Genomic DNA, 20386 nt, shown 5'->3' with positions numbered 1-20386 from the left:
TCATATTATAATGATTTCAGAAGGATCATGTGACACTGAAGACTAGAGTAATAATGCTGAAAATTCAAATTACATATTAAAACATACTCATGTAGAAAATCGTTATTTTAAATTGTAATACATTTTCCCAATATTACCCCAAACCTTTGAATAAAAGTGTAATTCTGAAATCTTTGTGTAAACTATTAAGTTTTATGCGTTCACAAGACAATTTTCAGGTTAATTTATTATTTTTCACATGTAGAGAAGCAAAAATGTGGCTTCTCTGATAATTAACAAACCTTTGGTGAGAAGTGTAAGTGTGCTCTTCTGTTCAAACACAGCCAGGTTTCACTCACTGGATTCATTTTAAATTATACATTTGATGTAAACACACATACTACACATTTTCTTCTTTCTCTATTACTGTAGATAGAGGAGTGGAAAAGTTACGACTCGCAGAATGTGGATCCAGTTTTTGACAATTCTTCTTCAACTGCCAATATTGCGACAGAATTTTGAACAATGTTTAGCTATCACATTCAGTTTTCCTGTGTTATGGAAGAAGACGAGAGGCATCACAAACTCCGATATCTGGACGGTAAGCATCAGAGGTAGAGCTTCACATGGCAGATGAAACCAGTCAGCCTTCTTTACTGAAATGTAGATCATTACGCAGATGTGAGGCAGAAAGTAAAATGATAATATAATCAAGCTGTTCAAGATGAACCGAATAGCAGTCTGTTTGATTTTGTCAGGTCTAGATGTCTGACTGCCCTTTCCTGATCCAGAGTTATGCAAGATGATCAGTATAACCAGACAAAAGATGAAACTCACAGGGACTGCTGCACAAAATGAAGCCAAAATCAACGGATGGTACATTGTGAAATTAAAAGCGACTGTGACTATTCCTATGGTGACACTGTACATCCAAACAAATGTACAGAATATATGTGCATGTATTTGCTTTGTGGAAGCTTTCTGGTTCACATAGGCTACAGGATGAGCCACAGCTACATACAAGTCGATGGACATGCCAGTGAAAAACAAGGATCCTCCAATCAAACTGCTGCTGTGGAAGGCTGTAATGTATTCCTGTCTGATTCCAATCACTCCACCAAGGTTCTGGACGATGTTCAGCATAACTCTGACGTAATAGAAGACATGACAGCAAGCTAGATGAAGAAAGAGGAGTTCGTTTTGGGAAGAGGTAGACGAGTTTCCTGGACGCGCAAATGTTGCACATTGTTTCAAAAATAGTTCTGCAACCACATAGAGGGTTAACGGAAGATTGACAAAAAGCATTAGGACATCTAGGATTGTGTTGTACGATCCTTTGCAGAGTTGGTCGTGGGATGAAATGTTGGAGAAATTCCCGTCTACAATCTGGGAAGATGAAGTTTTTGTTTTCCACATCTCCATTCTTTGTCAGTGTCAGAGAAATAAAGTCTGGTGCTCCTTGATGTGTGTGTGTGTGTGTGTGTGGTTTTTATAGTACAACATCAGCTTGTGATTGATGTTTCTGTCATCTATTATCTGTGATATATTTGCGTTAGGAAGGTCAAATGACCATTTGCAAAACCAGCTTATTTCCCACTTTTTTGCCTTGGAATAGGCTACACATCTGTTTCAAGCAAGATCATTTGTTTTAAAGCGACAAACCAACAGCCCCTGCGCATGACATGCTTGTTGTAGTTCAGTTGTGGCCATGTTGAGCTAATTTGTTCACTTGTTTTTATTTTATTCAATCTGACCATGATTTAAAGTATAGTTCACCCAAAAATTACAATTCTGTCATCATTTACTTACCCTCATGTCGTTCCAAACATGTTTTGAATGAAACCTGGGAGGTTTCTGTCCCTCCATTGAAAGTCCAGGTAACCAAACCATAGAAGATCCAAAAAGACGATGTAAAATGAATAGTTTAATTCAAGTCAAGAGGTGCGATTGCTTTAGATTTAATTTAGGATTCATACACTCGATTCAAAGGCTGTCACTGGACAAGACCCTTTAAAAAGGTAATAATATGTAACATTTAGGTACTATGTATTGGTACCAAGGTACTAATGTACACTCTTTAGGTTTCTGAGAGTGTATAGATTCAGTTTATGATGGCTTTAAGACCTTTTTGGATCTTGAAAGTTTCTTGGACTTTCCACTGAGGGTCAGAAACCTCACAGATTTCATTAAAAAGTATCTTGATTTGTTTTTCGAAGATTAAAGTTGTAAGTTATAGGTTTGGAATGACACGAGGATGAGTAAATGACAACATTTTCAGTTTGGGGTGAACTATCCCTTTAATGAAAACAAGGGAACCAATTAAAAACAGGGAACAAAATAAGCTGTAGGAACAAATTCTTAATTCGTGGCCAAAATTTCTGATGTTTAACTCTCCCACACCCATGTCAAGTACTCTGCACAAACGTGCTGAAAAGACCAGTATGATAATTTTTATGCTGGTTGGTGCTGATTTGGTGTATTAGAGTGTTTTTTTAATGGTTGCTAAGCTGGTTGACCATAGGCCTTGCTTGTTAAACTAGTCAAAAAGCCTGCTGGGGCCACAAGAATCTGATGCTGGTGACCAGAAACTAAACGAAAACGCAACGTTTTGGGGGCAGATTGATCAGTTGATAATTTTTCTTCCATGGTTTTACTACAAATATCAAGGTTATAGTAAAACACTTATTAAATCTGGTGTTAGTGGTTTACTAGACTAGAAGAAAAATACACCTGCATACACCAAACTTACTCTCATATTAATGAAGTCACCCATTGTTTGAAAGATGTTCAGAAGGAGCCAGATAGCACATATTTTGGTTATATTGACCTTCTTCCTCTTGTGCTGTTGGCCTTTGACCTCAGGTCAGGTCAATTCACATGGGGATGTTGAACAAGAAAATACAGCATTGATGGACTTTCTTCTGTCTTGTTCTCATCTGCCTCTCCGTTTAGGTTTGTTAAACAAAAAAAAAAATGCTGTTTCTAAGACAAACCATGTAGATGATTTTTTCCCCCTGTATACTGCAGATGCAAATTGTAGGAAAATGACTATGACACACTAAATAAGAGGGAAAATTCAGTTTATTGCTGGATTATGTTTAGATCGTATGGAAATGTGACTAATCAGGAACAATAAAAATAAGCAACCAACCATATATATATGTAAAAATATGGTTTCATTTGTTTATTTTCCAAAGCCTAATAAACCAGAATTGTCATAAAACCTGGCTTTTAATAGCCTAGGTGATTTATTTTTTCATTTCAAGCAAATGCTTTGGTCACAAGAGACTGCAACCTTTAGTGTTACTGATATGAACACGTCAACCCCATGTGCAAATGGCTGGTATCAAAAGACCACAAAATGGCCTCACTTTGTCAAAATTGTATGTACAGCATCAGTAACATGTATCATCAAAACTGCATATGTGTCTAAGGTTTCCTTTACACTGAGATCAGTACACATACATTTGGTTACCAAATTTGTGATCAGAGCAGACAAACTTCCAACAAAGTTAATAAGATTAGCTGAGATTTAAAAGAATGGAAAGGCTTTCCACAGACTGCTAAAGTTGAAACAAACACAGGCTCAGATTAGTGTGTATGAGGCTTTTAGAATGCCAATGATATTTTAAACAGCATTTGTCTTTGTCATTCTATGTGCATTCTTGTGCATTCTTTTATTGACACGCATCTCTAAACTTTGCGAATAGCCTGGTTGGATAATACAGTTTTTCTCAGTCACTATGGTACATTTCTCAGATCAGAATTGAAATTCTCAAAACTACCTGTTCAATATTCACACCATTGTGTCACTATGTCTTTGAACAAGTTGCAAATGCTTTGGTACATCCATGCAAATGATTATGTACAATTCTCTGCTGTTTCCTACATTATCAATTGCTTATGTCATGTTGATCATAATGTATTTTAATGGGTCTCTGTTGAATTGTCAACCCCCCCACTTGTTCAACCATTACATGCAAAATGGTTAAACAAGTTTTCATAATCAAGCATATTTCTTCCATTAGACTTTTTTTTCTAAATCTGTCCTGTTCACATTTTTTTCTTTGTGCTTTGCAGTGCTGTATTTTCCAAAGACATGGTTTGTCAACAGATTACAGTACGAAAAGCGTAAATGTGAATCTAGTCTAGTCTCTTGCAATCAAACTCCCACATGTGTAACCTACAATTTACAATAATTATCATCAAAACTTTAGCCATAGTTTACATCAAAACATCCCACCAGAGTACACTGCTATATTGACAACATGACTAAGCAATGTGACTGTCTTATCTGTACACAATGACACAAGCAATTGTCATTCTGATGGCACTGACATGTTCATTGACACAGATATTTACTTTTGAGAGATGAACTAAGGAATTTGAGACATCGCTGCATGAATTGTTCACAAGAAGATCTATAACATATATTTATAAAACAAATAGGGTGAATCTATTTAAACTCAGACTCAAGATATTAATTAAGCTGTGTAATATTTTGTGTAAACTGTGTCTATATTGAGATGTCACAAACAATGATGTCACTAAACATCGATCACTGATACTAATTGGTCAGTGATGTTATGATATTTATATTTATCGCCAATGATAAATGGTCCAATAATATTCCCATAAACAAATGATAATAAATGACAACATAAATTAGATTTTTTATTACAGTTTTAACACTGAATTCACATTTATATCCCCATTGATTGCATCAGTATATTTGAATCTCTCTGGTGTGTGTATGTTGTATTGTGATTGTTTTGTATGTGATATTATGAATCCATGTGTCTGTCTGTTTATTCTACAATAAGTGTAGCAGAGCACAGTGCCTCCCCGAGTACATTAGTGGCTTTGCAGGAATACAGGCCGCTGTGGTGGAGAGAGATGTTCTCTAGGGTGAGCGTACAGCTGCCATTCTCTTCATAGTCCACTGTCAGACACCCGTCCTGCAACTCCAGCAGCTCGCCATCCCTCAACCACACCACCTCAGGGTCAGGGTAACCTGAAATGCAAAGAGAAGAAACAGTGACTTCATGAGAGACTGGCTGTGAAGTCTTGGAGAAGGTCACTGACAACCACTGGTCCTAACCTGTGATGAGACAGGAGAGTTGGGCGCTGGAGCCCTGCGGGACGGTCAAGTCCGACAGAGTCTTGCTGAACTCGGGTTTACACTGAAGCTTCAGCTCCAGAGATTGCATTGCTTTATCTGTCTCTATAACACATATAATATCAATAAACTGAACTGTAAAATCATTTATCACTGCAATAAAAAGAGCATTTAACATCTTCAGTGAGACACAGTTGGCAGAGATGTCACAGTCACAAATGCTGACATTGTGCGACGTTATAGACCATTTCACAAGATGTAAACAACACTGGTCCAGAAGCACTTCCTGTTTAAGTTTGTAACGGTTTTCTTTATTTCACATGTAAAGAAAACATCTTAAAGATGTTTGTTTAACTTTTTGATTCAGTTTTAAATGTTCTGTTGGTTGTATTTTATCCCAGCTTTTATGTAGTGTTAAAAAACTGAAACAGGAAGTGCTTCTGGACCAGTGTTGTTTACATCTTGTGAAATGGTCTATACACTTTTTTTCTGAAGCACATTGATTTTTTGTTAATTTCTTTCTCACCATCTACAGGGCTCAAGCTTCCAGAAGCCTCTGGTTTAGATAAGATAGCCATCCTCTTCAGAGCCAGCAGAGCTTTGCCAGTTTTCTAAAATAGCAGTCATTATTTTTAGAGAATGCAAGACACACACAAACACATGCCTGTCTTCATAATTCTAGTTTTGACTTCTAAAGTTTTTTGAATTTGACCCAAATCTTAAATTTTACTTGCACTGCACTGTAATATATTTTATTCATGATTAATATTGCATTACAAAATAATGTGTGCTGGTCAACTAGTCTAAAATTAAGAAACCCTTAGAAAACAGTAAAAAAAACATGACATGGCTGTTTTACTCACAGTGAGTGGCAAAAAGACTGAGCGGCTGTATTTGTTTTTATGTGATTTGTTTTGCACCTCTCGGCCACCGTACACAACACTTATAAAGTGGGAAAGAGCTTTGCGATTGACTGAGGAGCAAATGGATCGCTGCAATTCACAGAAACAACTAGACTCCAGTCAGCGAAAGGTGGATTTGCAGTTATCATTTTGTGTTAATATGCTTTATCATTGCATTATTGGATGTTTTTAATAAACACTGACCAAAAAAAAAACAAAAAAAACTATAAAGTTTTAGGGCTGGACAATATGATAATATAGGCTATTTGTATAACACTGATCAAACGGATTTATTGTATATAAAGCGTTGTTCAAATAACATCATGCAGTTAGCTACCCAAATTTAAAAGAAGTTAACTTCGTAATAAGATTACCTTCCACTTCTGCCTAGTCAGGAATTTCTTCATCTTGTTTTTTGAAAGGTTTTTGGTGGCGCTGCTGGTGTTGTCTACACACGTACATGCCAACCAGTCATGAGCCAAGGCATCTTCACATGACATCCTACGCCTGTCAGAGGGTTCAACGCACAGTTATGAATCTGTATGGATGCATCTGTATGATGATGTGTGTAAGGGACGTGAAGGATAATAAAGCACCTGACATCTTTGCTGAGCAGAGAGCTAATGAAATCCTTTGCAAGGTCTGTGATATCTTCAAAGCTCTCCTCATCAAACTCCCACTTCGCTGCTGTCACGAGAGCCAGAGTCTCTGTGTCACTTTCACCCTGGAATGGAGATTCACCACTCAACCTACAAGAGGACAGAATCAGAATCAGATTAAATGTAATGGCATGATTAGCCATTAGGGGGCAACAAGCGCTTAAGTGACTGGCAGTGTTAGAGCTGAGCTCACAGGATGTAGCAGATGACACCAATGCTCCACATGTCAGTGGCCAGACCGACAGGCTCAAAGTTGATGACTTCTGGAGCAACAAATTCTGGAGTGCCATGCATCACCTTCAGAGGTGTGTTGGGATCTAATGTACATAACAAACATGCAGTGTTATACATTTATAAACATTTTTTATCAATATTTTGACTTTTTTTCTCCAGTTTTTAATAATTTTATGTGTCCCCCTCCCTTTTTAGCAGTTTTTTTTTAATATAAAAAATAAATTTTATTACATTTATAGTTGTAGTAACGATAATAAGTTAACTCTGCAAACATTTCACTCAGAGATAACTTACTGTGTATCAACAACATGGTAACTCGCTATATATATACACCATTTTGCAAGATGTAAACAACGCTGGTCCAGAAGCACTTCCTGTTTCAGTTTTTTAACACTACATAAAAGCTGGGATATAATACAACCAACAGAACATTTAAAACTGAATCAAAAAGTTAAACAAACATCTCTAAGATTTTTTCTTTACATGTGAAATAAAGAAAACAGTTACAAACTGAAACAGGAAGTGTTTCTGGACCAGTGTTGTTTACATCTTGCAAATGATCTATACCATAATACTGAAAGATTACCATAGAAATATCTGCATATGTTGTATTTAGATGGTACTACGAAGTTGTATTGCTATTGCCACCGTTCATTTCCTATAAAACATGGTATTTGTTAGAAATGTAAAATCAATGTCATTTAGTTTTAATTTAACTAAATGTCATCTATAACACTATAGCTAATATTATTATTTATGATATATTTGATATTTTTACTTATATTAACAGTATTTAAGTGTGATATTATTTTGACATTTTGAATGTATATATTTTATTATATATTTTACTTTATTTTGTTATTTTATTACACAATTTTATTACAGCATATGTTGTTGTGTTGACAGTTTCATCAGCACATTCGTACCCAGCTTGCTAGCGAGTCCAAAGTCAATGATTTTGATCTGAAACCCGGTTCTGTCCACACAGACGATGTTCTCAGGTTTGAGGTCCAGGTGGATGACGTTTTGCTGGTGCATATACTGAATCCCGTCCAGAATCTGACGCATGTAGCCCACACTAGACACTTCTGTGTGCTCAAAACTATCATCCACAATACGCTCAAACAGCTCCCCACCAGCAACACTGCACATACAGACACAGATTCAGCTGTTAGGTGCCAAAAATACTGCAGTGATGATCAAACTATTGTCACTATTGAAGTTAATGCATTGACCCAGTTGGCATTTCTCATTTCTGCATATTGTTCTAAAAACATTGCACTCTTCAAAACACCAGCATGCAAGATACTCACTATTCCATCACCATGACCATCTCTGCCTTGTTATCATATGCGGCGAGACACTGCACCAGTTTCGGATGGTGTAAGAAGTTCATTAGCTCTATTTCTTTCCTCGCGGCTTCTCTCTCCTTTGCCCGACGACCTTTGTAGAACTTTCCAGCGCATACACGTCCGGTCTCCTTATGGGTCATCCGAAACACCTGGCCAAACTTCCCTCTGGGGAAGATTATGAAATCATTGTTTCTCTATATCCGAACTTCCCATTTATCTAGTTCTTGAGAATTAAGAGAATTTGATATCGCCTTAAATCAGTTAAAAGGAAATAGGAAAACCTATTTTTATCACCTCGAATCTATGAATTACAGGTTATGATGGATGATGCAATTTCCACTCAAAATGTACCAACCGTGACTCTTAACTTAACCCTACTTATTTTTCTTTTCTTTGTGTAAACATGATCATTTATCTAGGAATTTTTCTGGGAATCATGGTCAAGTGTGTGGGTTGTTTTCTCTTTTTGATGCAAGTAAGCCTGTAGGAACATGTATGCACTTAGAAGTTTTGTCCTGCGAACGAGAGCTATGAGGCCCGCTGAATGTGTGCGTTTTATAAGGATACTCACACTCCTAGTTTTTCCAGGACATTATAGTGGTCAGAAAGTTTATTCTCAGTGTTGATGGTGACATTCACATACTCCACTGGTTTCTCGTCACAGGGCTCTGCTTTGAAAGACAACATGGTTTCATTCACCATGGGACCATGGGAACTCAAAAAAATACAAAAATGGTGTGCACATCCCAAACTTTTGGGGGTGCAGGACAACTAAGTGATATAAACAAATAAAGAAGTGTGAAGTCCGCACACTGAAAATTACTGCTCCAAAGGATTTATTAAAAGGCAACGTTTCAACCCTCAGGTCTTCATCAGGCAAAATTTCAATGTAGAGTGAAGTCAACTTTAAATAGACACAGGTGATCACCTTAATCGGACACACACACACACACGCACACACACACACACACACACACACACACACACACACACACACACACACACACACACACACACAAAGTTGCCTTTTAATAAATCCTTTAGAGCAGTAACTTTCAGTGTGTGCACACTTCTTTATTTGTTTACCTCAACTCAAAGCCTCAACCCTTAGATTGCATCCCCTTTGGTAATGACTTTAAAAGCATTCTTCCTGTTTACAATCTGGTTGGATCTTGTTCCCATAATTGTGAAAAAATATTAGCTTCAAATTACAAGCCAGTAAGGGGCTGCATTTAAAGGGCAATTTATTCTGCATAAAAGATACATGAAGACCACTAAAAGTCATCAACTTTTATAACATTTCAGAAAAACCTCACCTGGGTTGTCCATCCTGATTGGCTGGGACTCTTGGCTCGGTTCACTGATGCCCACAGCGTTATAGGCCCTGACGCGAAAGCAGTATTCTCCCTGAGGCTGGAGTCCTGATGTCACCCTGAGTGAGGTGCTCTTGCACTGGGCCGTGAGCTCTTTCCAGTGGTCAGTCTCACCAGGGCTTTCACGAACCTCCACCACGTATCCCGTCACAGCGCTGCCACCGTCGTAAGATGGCCCAGACCAGGACAAAACCAGAGAGTGAGGGGAGAGAACGCACGCCAAGGGACAGGAGGCAGGAGGCTGTGGCAGGTCTGGATAAAAGACGCATAAATACAAATCACATCATCAAATGTTTGTACCATTTTCTATGAAAATTTAATTGAATTATTCTACATGTGAAGTGAGATTTTGATTGTAAATGTGTTTTGTAGGCTTGAATATATCTGACATATCTGACGGTTACTCCATTTCACATAAATAAGATAACTTTTAAATAAAAAAAACAGTAAAAATAAAAAAAATTATCTAATGCTAAAAAAGCAAAGTTTTGATATAAATAATTTGTTTTATTACTTTGTTAATAAAAGTTTAATCATTACATAACTTTTTACTTTTTAATGATATTATTTTATTTTATTATCTAATTATTTTATTCAGTCCCTGTACAGTTACACCACCCAGGAATTCTTGACTTCAAGTCCCTCAAAAATATAAAAAATTAATTTAAATTCAGGAATGAAAAACATGTTTACGAAAAAACATGTTTACGATTCCGCTCAAAGCGTCACATTTTTTTAAATTTCAGTACTCTTGTCACACAAATCGATAATTTTGACAACACTATTGGGGAGATTTAGGGGCTTAAATACACAGGGAGAAATTAGGTAACTAAATGAACAACAGGTGAACTTAATCAGTAACTAAGGGAACAAACTGGCACACACTAGGAAACTAGAGCTGTGTCCGAAATTTCCCCCTATACCCTTAAATAGAACGCTATTTGAGGCGACATCCATTTGTAGTGGTGTCCGAAACAATAGTGGACATTATCGAGTGCACTCATTCAATCCCACAATGCACTGCAATAACGAGTGTACTACCGATGTAAGCTCAACGGCTAGAGAATAACCATAGTACAATCGAATAAATTCCTATATCTGACCAGAAGATGGCGCCCGCTGCTGAATCATCCGTCCATTCATTTTACAAAACGCTGGTCCACTCTGGCTACAGCATAATATCATACATGTATAAATTCCTTTTTAAGGGAATATTAAATTGTTTAAGGTTTATACATGCTAGTTTCCATGGCAGAGTTCAAGATGAATCTTCTCATTACTACTGGAGCTTCCAGTTTGCTAAGTTTCAAATGATTATTAAACAGCAAGCACAAACTATGCAAAACTATCCAAATTCTCTCTCCTGTTCATTCACTCCTTCAAGTGAACTACTTTATGTAAGTGAAGTAATGTAGGGAATAGTGAATGTGGATAGGGGGTGATTCTTCAAAGCATATATCACCTTACAATGTCAGGGCACACAGGCAAATGGGAACAGGCAACACAGAACCAAAACAGAGCATACACGTTACAGTAATAGACTAAAAACTGAGCATCACAACCTAAAAAACCACTCAATGTGGGGGTTGTTTGTCTGACCTTACCAATGACATTCAGGGTCACTGTGTGTTGTGCTGAACTTTTGCGATCTCGCACAAATATCGTGTAACGTCCAGAGTCCTCAGGAAGAGCTTCAGAGATCACTAGAGAACTGCTTTCATCACAGGAGTCTATATGAAACCTGGAGCTTTCCACCACCTTCGGAAATACGGATAATTATACACCTACAGTAAACTGGAGGACCTGCAGTATGAAACATGTCTGGATTGTGTTGTGTTAGTGTGCTTGCTTATTTACCTCTTTTTTGTTACAGACCCAGCAAGACGCAACAGGACAGCTGCCTTTGAAGACACACGTCAAACGGGCCGTCTCTCCAACATGCACCTCCAGTCGATCTAATGGACCCACAAACTGCACAGGTGCTGTAAACACCAGCCCATGAGAAAGAAAAAAGTTTTTTTCTAGACAGCAATGAGATTAAATGGAGAGCAAATGGGTACTTTTGCTTAAGTCTTCTACTTTTCAGATTTTTATATAAAGGTGAAATACATTGTAATATGCTTACAATTGTCTCATTTGTGGATATTATATTATTCATATTAATGAATAAAAATAGTCAAATAAGACAATTGTAAACACAACCTTATTTGATGATTTTATAATATATATATATATATATATATATATATATATATTTTAGGGTTATCTGCCACCATACAGCAATTATTCAAATAAACACACTTAAATTTGACTGACTTGACTGGCTTGATAAAAGCCTGATCTAACCACATGGTACCACAGATAGCAGTGTGTTTTACATGAAACACCTAAAGAAAACACTCATTATTCAGTGTTTCATTGCCCAGCCCAGTTAAAAACAGAAGTGCCATAGAAAATGCTGATAACATGTTGAAGTGATGCTTATAAACTGATAAATTCCTATTTTATACCTCAGTCTAAGAATTTGGGATCCTTAAACTGCTTATCTGTCTGTAAGGTATAAGTACGGTAAGGCAAAAGTTGATGTTTAATGGAAGGTTTTATCGAATAATATTGCAATGGACAAAAGGATTACTGTAGTTAAGAATAAAGTCATTCTTAAGTTGAATATTAGTAGTCAGGACACAAAAAAACTGTATTCAGCTTCCTGTTATTCTGTATACAACACTATAATACCCTGGAAGAGCCAGTTGATCTGGAAGTTATAAGATCAGCAGAGTGAAACACAGCCGCTCAGAGCAAATTGCTCACTTTTTTAAAGCAGGTCACAGTGGTTACACTTTAACTCGCAATTCAAGACAAAAAAAGGTTTAAAAGACATGGTGTTATTAGAATATTAAGAAAAGCAAGGCAGGTGTGGGTGTGGGAGACTATAAATCAGATTGCCTTTAAGAAATAAGGAAGGAAAGAAAAGATCTTCACTGAAATCCAGAAAATTGTAACACAAGTCTGGGATTCATCTGTTAAGTTAAGGATAAGAACAAGTAAATCTTGCACCAAGAAGCATAAAAGATTCAAAAGTAGAACTGACAGTGGAAGACAGACATGTTGATGTCTTACCTGTACCTGAGCTGCTTCTCCTTTTGACAAGCACCTCTGTAGCATGACATAGAGACAATGTGTTAAAGAGCATAGATAGCATAAGCTTTGCCTATCATAGAAGGGAGGAGTCAAGTGATCAGGTATGCGTGTCTAAGAAAAATATTCAATAGATTAAAGAGGAAATGAGTGACAGCACCATGGTATGATAACCAGTCAGGAAATAGTCCTCTATATTATCCATTATGCTAATACTATATAAACAGGTTTCGTTATATTAATTACATTAGTTAACATCGGCAACTAACAATGAACAATACTTCTACAGCATATTACTAATCTTAGTTAAAGCTAATTTCAACATTTATTAATACATTAAAGTCAAAAGTGTTTGTTAACATTAGGTAATGCACTGAACATGAACAATGAACAGTTAGATTTTTTTCTTTTACTAACATTAACAGAGATTAATAAATGTTGTATTAGTGTTGTATTGTTAATAGTTGGTTCATGTTGGCATAAAAATATATTTTATTTTTATTCATAATGTATATAGACGACATAATTAAAAAAAATATATATATACTGAGCATATAATATAATATAATATAATATAATATAATATAATATAATATAATATAATATATGAGCTATGTACAGTATAATAATTACATGAAATAATTGGATTTCTAGTGTGACAAATGAAAGTGCTTTATAAAATCACTTTAGATGTAGTTTAGGAAGTGACACCACCCTAATGACAATGTAGCTTCAGAGGAACCAAAAATGTTCTATGTATTAAATGACATTTCCTACACTTTAATCTTTCAGATTAATTTGTGAGTAAGGCGATTGTTTGTGACATACCTCTTTTGAGTGCTGGAGAGCTTGTTATAGGACTTCCTGTCTGGGGCGACTGTGGGCTTTTAAAAACACTGATGTCCTCCGGGACGTTCTGAGTAGAGTTTAAAACCCCGTTTACCATATCAGGAGTGTGAGAAGAATTAGGATGCGAGTGAGATGTTTGGGTCATCTCGTTATGAATCCCAGCAATTGTTTCATAGTCTGCAGTTGATTTGTTAGAATGAGGAGTAAAAGGGGAGTAAATAAATTAAGAGTGAAAAAAAAAAATATATATTAGAGAAGGTAAAATCTTCTGTATATGATGTAAACAGAAACACCGGCACACTTCGGCTTGAATTTGAGTACATACTTGCCTCTCACACACACTGCTGCACTGCTGGATGTTTTTCCTGCTGTGTTTTCGGCCACACAAGTGTAAGCCCCAGCATCCTCCGGGAGACATTCCTTAACTACCAAACTCACCTTTCCTCCCACAAATGAGGATTTACCAAACAGCACAAACTCACCTAAAACGGTTATGGTAACGTTACAGATGGACAGAAAAAAGAGAAGGGGTGACTTTGTGGCATTTAAGGATTAGTTCACCTCAAAATGAAAATTTCCTAATAATTTACTCACCCCAATACCATCCAATATGTCTTTCTTTCCTTATTGGAAGAGAAAATACGTTTTTTGAGGAAAACATTTCTGGATTTTTATTCAAATAATTGACTTCAATGGCAACCAGTTTCAAAGGTCTTCGAAGTGTTTCATTGGGCTGTGCACAATCGCAGCTGAGGAAGAGGGTCTTATCTAGTGAAACGATAGGTCATTTTCAATATTAATATTATTACAATATTATTAGTATTACACAAAGAAAAATAAATATGCCATTCAACATACAATACAATTTAAACTATCCTCCTTTGCTCGGTTGCTTTGTAAACAGTGGGGCGGTACTTCAGCCGGCGCCGGCGACTTCGAGCGTGAACTTTCGACGTGATGACTTTCAAAACGTTGGTTGCCATTAAAGTCCATTATTCAAAGAAAAATCCTGTTTTCCTCAAAAACTTATGTTCTCTTCCACTGAGGAAAGAAAGACATCTTGGATGGTATTGGGGTGAGTAAACTATTAGGAAATTTTCATTTTGAGGTGAACTAATCCTTTAAGAAAAGATAGACATTTGAGTCATCAAAATTTCAAAGATTCAGTTTTTCTGTTTGCACGTGTAACATTATCTATATGTATGCATGTAATTAATATGAATCTTTATATTTCTTTTTTGTAATTTACTGAACAATTTAAACTTACAAAGTCAAGTAAGGAAGAGGAACTTGCGAAAAACATAATTTTCTTCAGTCTATATAGTGTACATTCTTAGCCAGACTATAGTAGCAAACTCAGTATTAAGGATAAACAAAAACTGGACTCACCATTATGAAGCCAGGAAATGTTGATTGGCTGACTCCCTGTGATAGTCCCCTTCAGTTTGATGTCATTTCCTTCATCCACTATACAGTCCTCAAGGGGTTCAGTGAAAAGCGGTGGATCCAGGCCCCTTGTATCGCTGTGTTTACCACTCACTAGCTTGACAAAGAAGAACAGTTACAGATTATACACCAATGAAGAACGGTTTTCAAATTTGCTCCAACAGCACTGGGACTTTTCACTGTTTGTATCACACTGTCTGAATGTGTGTGTTCCAGTCAGTCTGTGTATTAGTGGTGGGGATTTATCAGTGATGTTTTTTGTTGGTTAGATCCGTACCACTCTCTCCATGAGTGAGTCATTTTATTATTAATTTAACTGATTCATTCAAACACACCGATTCATGCAGATACTTAAAGGGATAGTTCACCCAAAATACACTATCTATGTCATACACTATGTCATACACTGATCTGCCTGCAGATATAGTTCTGCTTGAAGTGGAAAACACCTCATTTTATGAGTAAATCATGGAATCATTCACTCAACGATTCATTCAAAAGCACTAGATCATTGAGGAACGCCACTGCTCTTTGTTGTTTAGAGACTCTGGGTTCATTTGGAAATAATTTGGTTGGTGGAGCAAAAATAGACAAAGTAGCCAACATTGTGTTCATTTTTATTTTCTCAACATAACTTGTTTGAGGTATTGCATAAAAGCAATATCACACTCACAACCACGCTGTTTGTCTGAATATATCAGCACTCTTGAGTGTGATATTGCTTAAAAATAATATGCTTGCACTTCTCCGCTCTTTTCCGTTTCAGCTGCACATTGCATTGCGTTTTTTGCAGTACTAATCTGTTGAAATAGGAAAAAAAAAAAAAAGGTATTTATTTAGTAATAATTCATTTTAAGCAGTAACATGCTCATGTTAGTTTTCATGCCTTGTTAAGCTTATGTTTTCTTATGCAAGGGAATTTTTTTTTATCTTGTTTTAATGTTTTGATAGTTTTACTGCAAAACAAGATCAAAATATTTATTAAGAACATAGTTTTTTTTTTTTGCCATAATAAATAAGAGCTTAATATTAGACCTAAATCATACTGTATAGCGTTTAACAATAAATTCACACAGGAAGAAACCAGCTAGACTCGGATAAATGAAGAGATGTGTTTCAGTAAACAGCTGCTCTATCTCTTAACATCCTCCTCGCCATCACACATTTTGTCGAGAAACAGTGCTTATTCACATGCCACATAAGAATGGCAAAAAACAACAGAAACTGTCATTAAAAATGATAAACAAAAGAACAATACAACTAACAAAATTAGTTGTAACTCAAAAAAGCGGCACTGAAATCAGACCAATATTGAGCTAAACTGTGATCTGATCTGACACTCCTCCAACAAACCTGTTTCTGTTTAAAAACCATCGCTTACCTTTTGTACATGGCATTGGGTGGAGCCTTGTATAATACAATTAGCCTATCAAAAGTGTGTTTGAACATAGTAACTTTAAAACGTGAATAGCCTCTTTTGTATTTTTGTCTTTTTAATGTCATTTAGTCAAGGGACACATAACATATAATTTCGATTAAAAGATATAGTTATTCTAGTCCTCCTGTCTTAACAATGGACCAATACTTTTGTTCTCGCTGACCTGGTAGATCACATGGTCTTTTGATCTGGCCTAAAGTAATCCTTGTTTGTTCATGCAAACATTTTTTTTTACTGGTTGTTATGGGAACACACTGTCGAAAAAATAAAATGGTGACTCCAATTCTGAGAAGAACAAACTGAGATGTTTTAAGTTTCATTCTTTGTGCTGTGACTGTCATGTGTGAGGTGATAAGATCTAAGCAATGAAAGGAAGGAACTTGTGTTTCAACTGTGTTAAAAGGCATTTCAGAAGAGATCAGCAGTACCATCAAACAGTACATGTCCCACACAAGGCAGTGCATGAAACACAAAACATCCTTCCAATAATGACCTCTTGCCTGGTCAGTAATTTGCATCCTGAGACATATCAGATTTGGTCGGGTTCAAAAGAGACCATTTTAAACCTGGAAATACACAGAACGGTTTAGGAACGTTTATTTTGAAACAGAAGTAAAGTTAGGCTGTAAAATTAAGAAGAAAAAAGAGATGATTAAATGATGATGATGATGATTAAAATGTAATTCGTGTTGTTACATCTAAATGAACTGGTTTTATGTTTCTTAAAATTTTTTATTTAATCTGATTAAATCAACCTGACAAATTAGGGTACACTAACAAATCCGTATAGTTTGTATGGATTAGATCCATGGTTCTCAAGCAGGTTCTCAAGCATTACCACTATTGGTCTCAAAGTTCAACACTAGATCTCATAACACTAGACAGTAAACCTAGTTTGTAAAGTAACTGTGTAGAGTACTCTAATAAGTAGCCTAAGTATCTTTATCAGAAGTCAGCCTGGTAGTGAAAAAAAATCCTTTCAGGCAGGTAATAAGATATCTGTCACGTAAGAATTTAACTCTTTAATTGCCAAATTCATAAATGATGTCACTGATTTTTATTTTTCAATATAAAATGTGATTGTGGACTGGATTTTTTTTTTCCTTTTATCACAGTCTTTGACATGTCAAAGATTAGAAACAACATTGGTTTTGATGCATTGTTAGTTTTTGTGTAGCATCAGATTTGAACTTTTTCTCCCTCATTTACTGTTCGTGGCTGTTTTTGCCACATTGACTTCCATTATAACCACATTTTTTGATTGCAAAGCCATGACACCATATAATCATGCATTTTTGATTGTTAGTGGTTTTGGGTGGTTCAAAACAGTGGTTCCTCCCCGGTTGGGAAGAGATACATTTGTTTTTACTGTTGATAACCAGGTGGAACCATTGACCCTTTAGACCCTTTAGACCCTTTAAGCTTTTACATGGAGTTATATGGAGTATAATAGCATATTAAAGTGTGTGTGTGTGTATGAGTGAGAGAGAGTGTGAGAACTCAACTTGATGCGTCTGAGAAAATAAAAATATGCACTTCAGCTCTCAGAACTACATGGAGTAAACAGAAACAAAGTGTATTTATGCATCTGCTGCCTTTTGATGGTGAGAAATGCAGACTAAACAAAAACAAAGCAAGTGGATATAAACACTTGTCATTTGATGGTGAGAAGAGCAGCAAGCAACATGAGAAAGGGCTTGACCTGTAGTGAAGTTTTAGAGATGATTATGACCCCTCCAGCAAGCTGCAGGAGGTATTGTCTTCTCACTCTGACACCACAGACTCAGGGGATTTGGCACCCTCGTCATCATCTCAAGCTTCCACTGAAGACGAGAATGATTCAGAGGATCCTGGATCTGGGTGGATTTGGGAGAAGCTTGAGAGGGACTTGGTGGCTCTAAAAATCGCACGACCACTTCGATCATCCCACAGGCAACGTGTGGACTCCCCTCTGGATGTAGACGCCGAAATCATTAGTCCCATGTGATTCCACCCCGGTCCAGTTTCTCATTTTGGGGTGCCCATGTAGGTTGGTCATGTTGACAATGAGGTCAATCTCCTCCGTAAAAAAACAGATTGAGCACAAAATCCATGTTCTGGACCCTTGCGATTGCATAGCGTGTCGGACCTGGAGTCACGCCTCCGGAGCCACCATGTCCCTCTCAAGATTCTCCCAGTCCACCCAGATCCAGGATCCTCTGAATCCTCCTCGCCTAAATATTTATCTAGTTTAAAGTATTGGCTGTTTTCAGCCATGAACATAACGAAAAGGGTAGTGAATTTGAACAATGCACAAGGGTTAAATTAATGCTTGCTGTTTTTTCAATTTTGTTGTGCATTTGTTATTGAGAGGAAAGCGCGCAGCACATATTTGTCTAAACGCCATTCTCAGCAGTGTGGGTGGGGTCAGATGAGCCTATATCGCTACTCAAGTATTTTGAACTTTGTTTTACCCCTAAGCGAAGAACGAAAAAAAAAACATTCACATATCGGGCCGTGAGTATATCGACAACACTTCAGCAAACCTCTTTTTCCTTCAACTGTTTTGTTTAAAAGTGTCGAAACTTCTGGAATAACAAGAATAATTGTGGTTAATCGATTCCCAGTTTCTTTTAATAATAATAATTGCAGCGGGAAATATGCATGGCTTATATGTGGGACGATTTCCAGTAAGATTGCCCATCATTACCACCAGAGGGAACTCCACTCTGGATTATTGGTTAACTCACCTTATAATAGCCTGGTTTTCACATTCATTCCCTGCTTAGTCTTGTATGTGGAACACTGGATTCCCCAGAAAGTGATATTTTTGAAATGCACATAATTTAAACATTACACCTAAAGTGTTTTGCTGGTAGTTCGTAATTAAACATTTTATTGATTTAGAAAAAAAGGCAAATTGTGCAAAGCATTACCACTATTGGTCTCAATGTTTTAGACCCCACTTTATATATATATATATATATATATATATATATATATAACACTAGATCTCATAACACTAGATGGTAAGCCTAGTTTGTAAAGTAACTGCATAGATCGTATCTTTATCAGAAGTCAGCCTGGTAGTGAAAAAAAATCCTTTCAGGCAGGTAATAAGATATCTGTCACATAAGAATGTTCAAAATTTCCCCATCTAAATCTGGCTGAATGCAGTTGTGAAGTGAACTCCCCATCACCTATTACAATCCAAATGGAGTGAAAGTGAAAACAAAGTGCCTGTCATTCTCAGATGAGTGTTACATGAAATGCTGGTTATTAACCATGACAACTCTACAGAGGGATTGTCTTAAGAACAATACTTCCTGCAAAGATCACTCATCTAACCACAAATAAAGATCATGTTAACCTCAACATGTTTTTAAATGCAAACATCCAACCAACTTGCCCGCACCCATATACAGAAACACAAATAGGCTCTATGGAGTATGCAAAAACTGACAGACACACTCACAAACACTTGTGTGCAAATGCAAAATTTAAGAAGTTTGCAGACTTGCCTGTGCTGAAAGTCTCTTCAGGCTTCTTCACGACTGTGTTAAATGTAGTTTTGTGTGTGGGTCGGGACCCTTGTTCACTGGCCGCCTTTGACTTGGAGCCTGACAGCTGTATCCTGAAAGTGGACACATAACTTGTCTTCCCATCAGTGACACTCATTTCTCCTCTCAGTATAAACCCGTTTCATAAAACCCAAGTCATTTCCCAGCTTTCTTATCAGACGCCTCGTATTTTCCTGTGTCTGCTCACACACATGTCCTCTGACCCGTGTTGTTCTCTGCGTTCTTTCTTTATTTATGACTCCTCCCCACCACTGAAGCCTTATTCATTTGTTCTGCGGGAGATTGTCCTCGTGCTGGGTTAGATTTAGCACCTCCCCACAGACCTCACCCGCAACTA

At 36.8% G+C, this 20386-nt stretch overlaps 1 protein-coding gene across 1 annotated transcript; it reads right to left on the bottom strand.

Annotated features, from left to right (window-relative positions):
- Positions 1 to 3042: 3042 nt before the first annotated feature.
- mylk5 (myosin, light chain kinase 5) lies at positions 3043 to 20298 on the bottom strand. The gene is made up of 17 exons (XM_089128533.1): positions 19986 to 20298; positions 14995 to 15140; positions 13935 to 14087; positions 13585 to 13782; positions 12739 to 12774; positions 11476 to 11600; positions 11223 to 11376; positions 9562 to 9870; positions 8817 to 8916; positions 8207 to 8410; positions 7820 to 8037; positions 6853 to 6976; positions 6597 to 6749; positions 6375 to 6507; positions 5625 to 5709; positions 5081 to 5203; positions 3043 to 4993 (listed from the first exon to the last, which is right to left on the bottom strand). Exons 1-17 carry the CDS (start codon positions 20144 to 20146, stop codon positions 4788 to 4790), a joined length of 2628 nt encoding a protein of 875 aa, XP_088984659.1. The 5' UTR covers positions 20147 to 20298; the 3' UTR covers positions 3043 to 4787.
- Between the last annotated feature and the right edge of the window lie 88 nt (positions 20299 to 20386).

Source organism: Pimephales promelas, chromosome 3, assembly GCF_988280905.1.
Source record: "Pimephales promelas chromosome 3, fPimPro1.hap1.1, whole genome shotgun sequence".
In the NCBI taxonomy this organism is placed as follows: Eukaryota; Metazoa; Chordata; class Actinopteri; order Cypriniformes; family Leuciscidae; genus Pimephales; species Pimephales promelas.
This window is presented reverse-complemented; position numbering and strand designations above follow the sequence as displayed.

Bases quoted from the DNA above. Each gene is read 5' to 3' on its own strand.
- mylk5 (XM_089128533.1), bottom strand. From the start codon at position 20,146: ATGAGTGTCACTGATGGGAAGACAAGTTATGTGTCCACTTTCAGGATA. The intron at 13,783-13,934 runs GCAAGTATGTAC...AATCAACTGCAG, and splicing joins TGCAGCAGTGTGTGTGAGAG to ACTATGAAACAATTGCTGGG. The intron at 12,775-13,584 runs GTATGTCACAAA...GTCATGCTACAG, and splicing joins CTCTCCAGCACTCAAAAGAG to AGGTGCTTGTCAAAAGGAGA.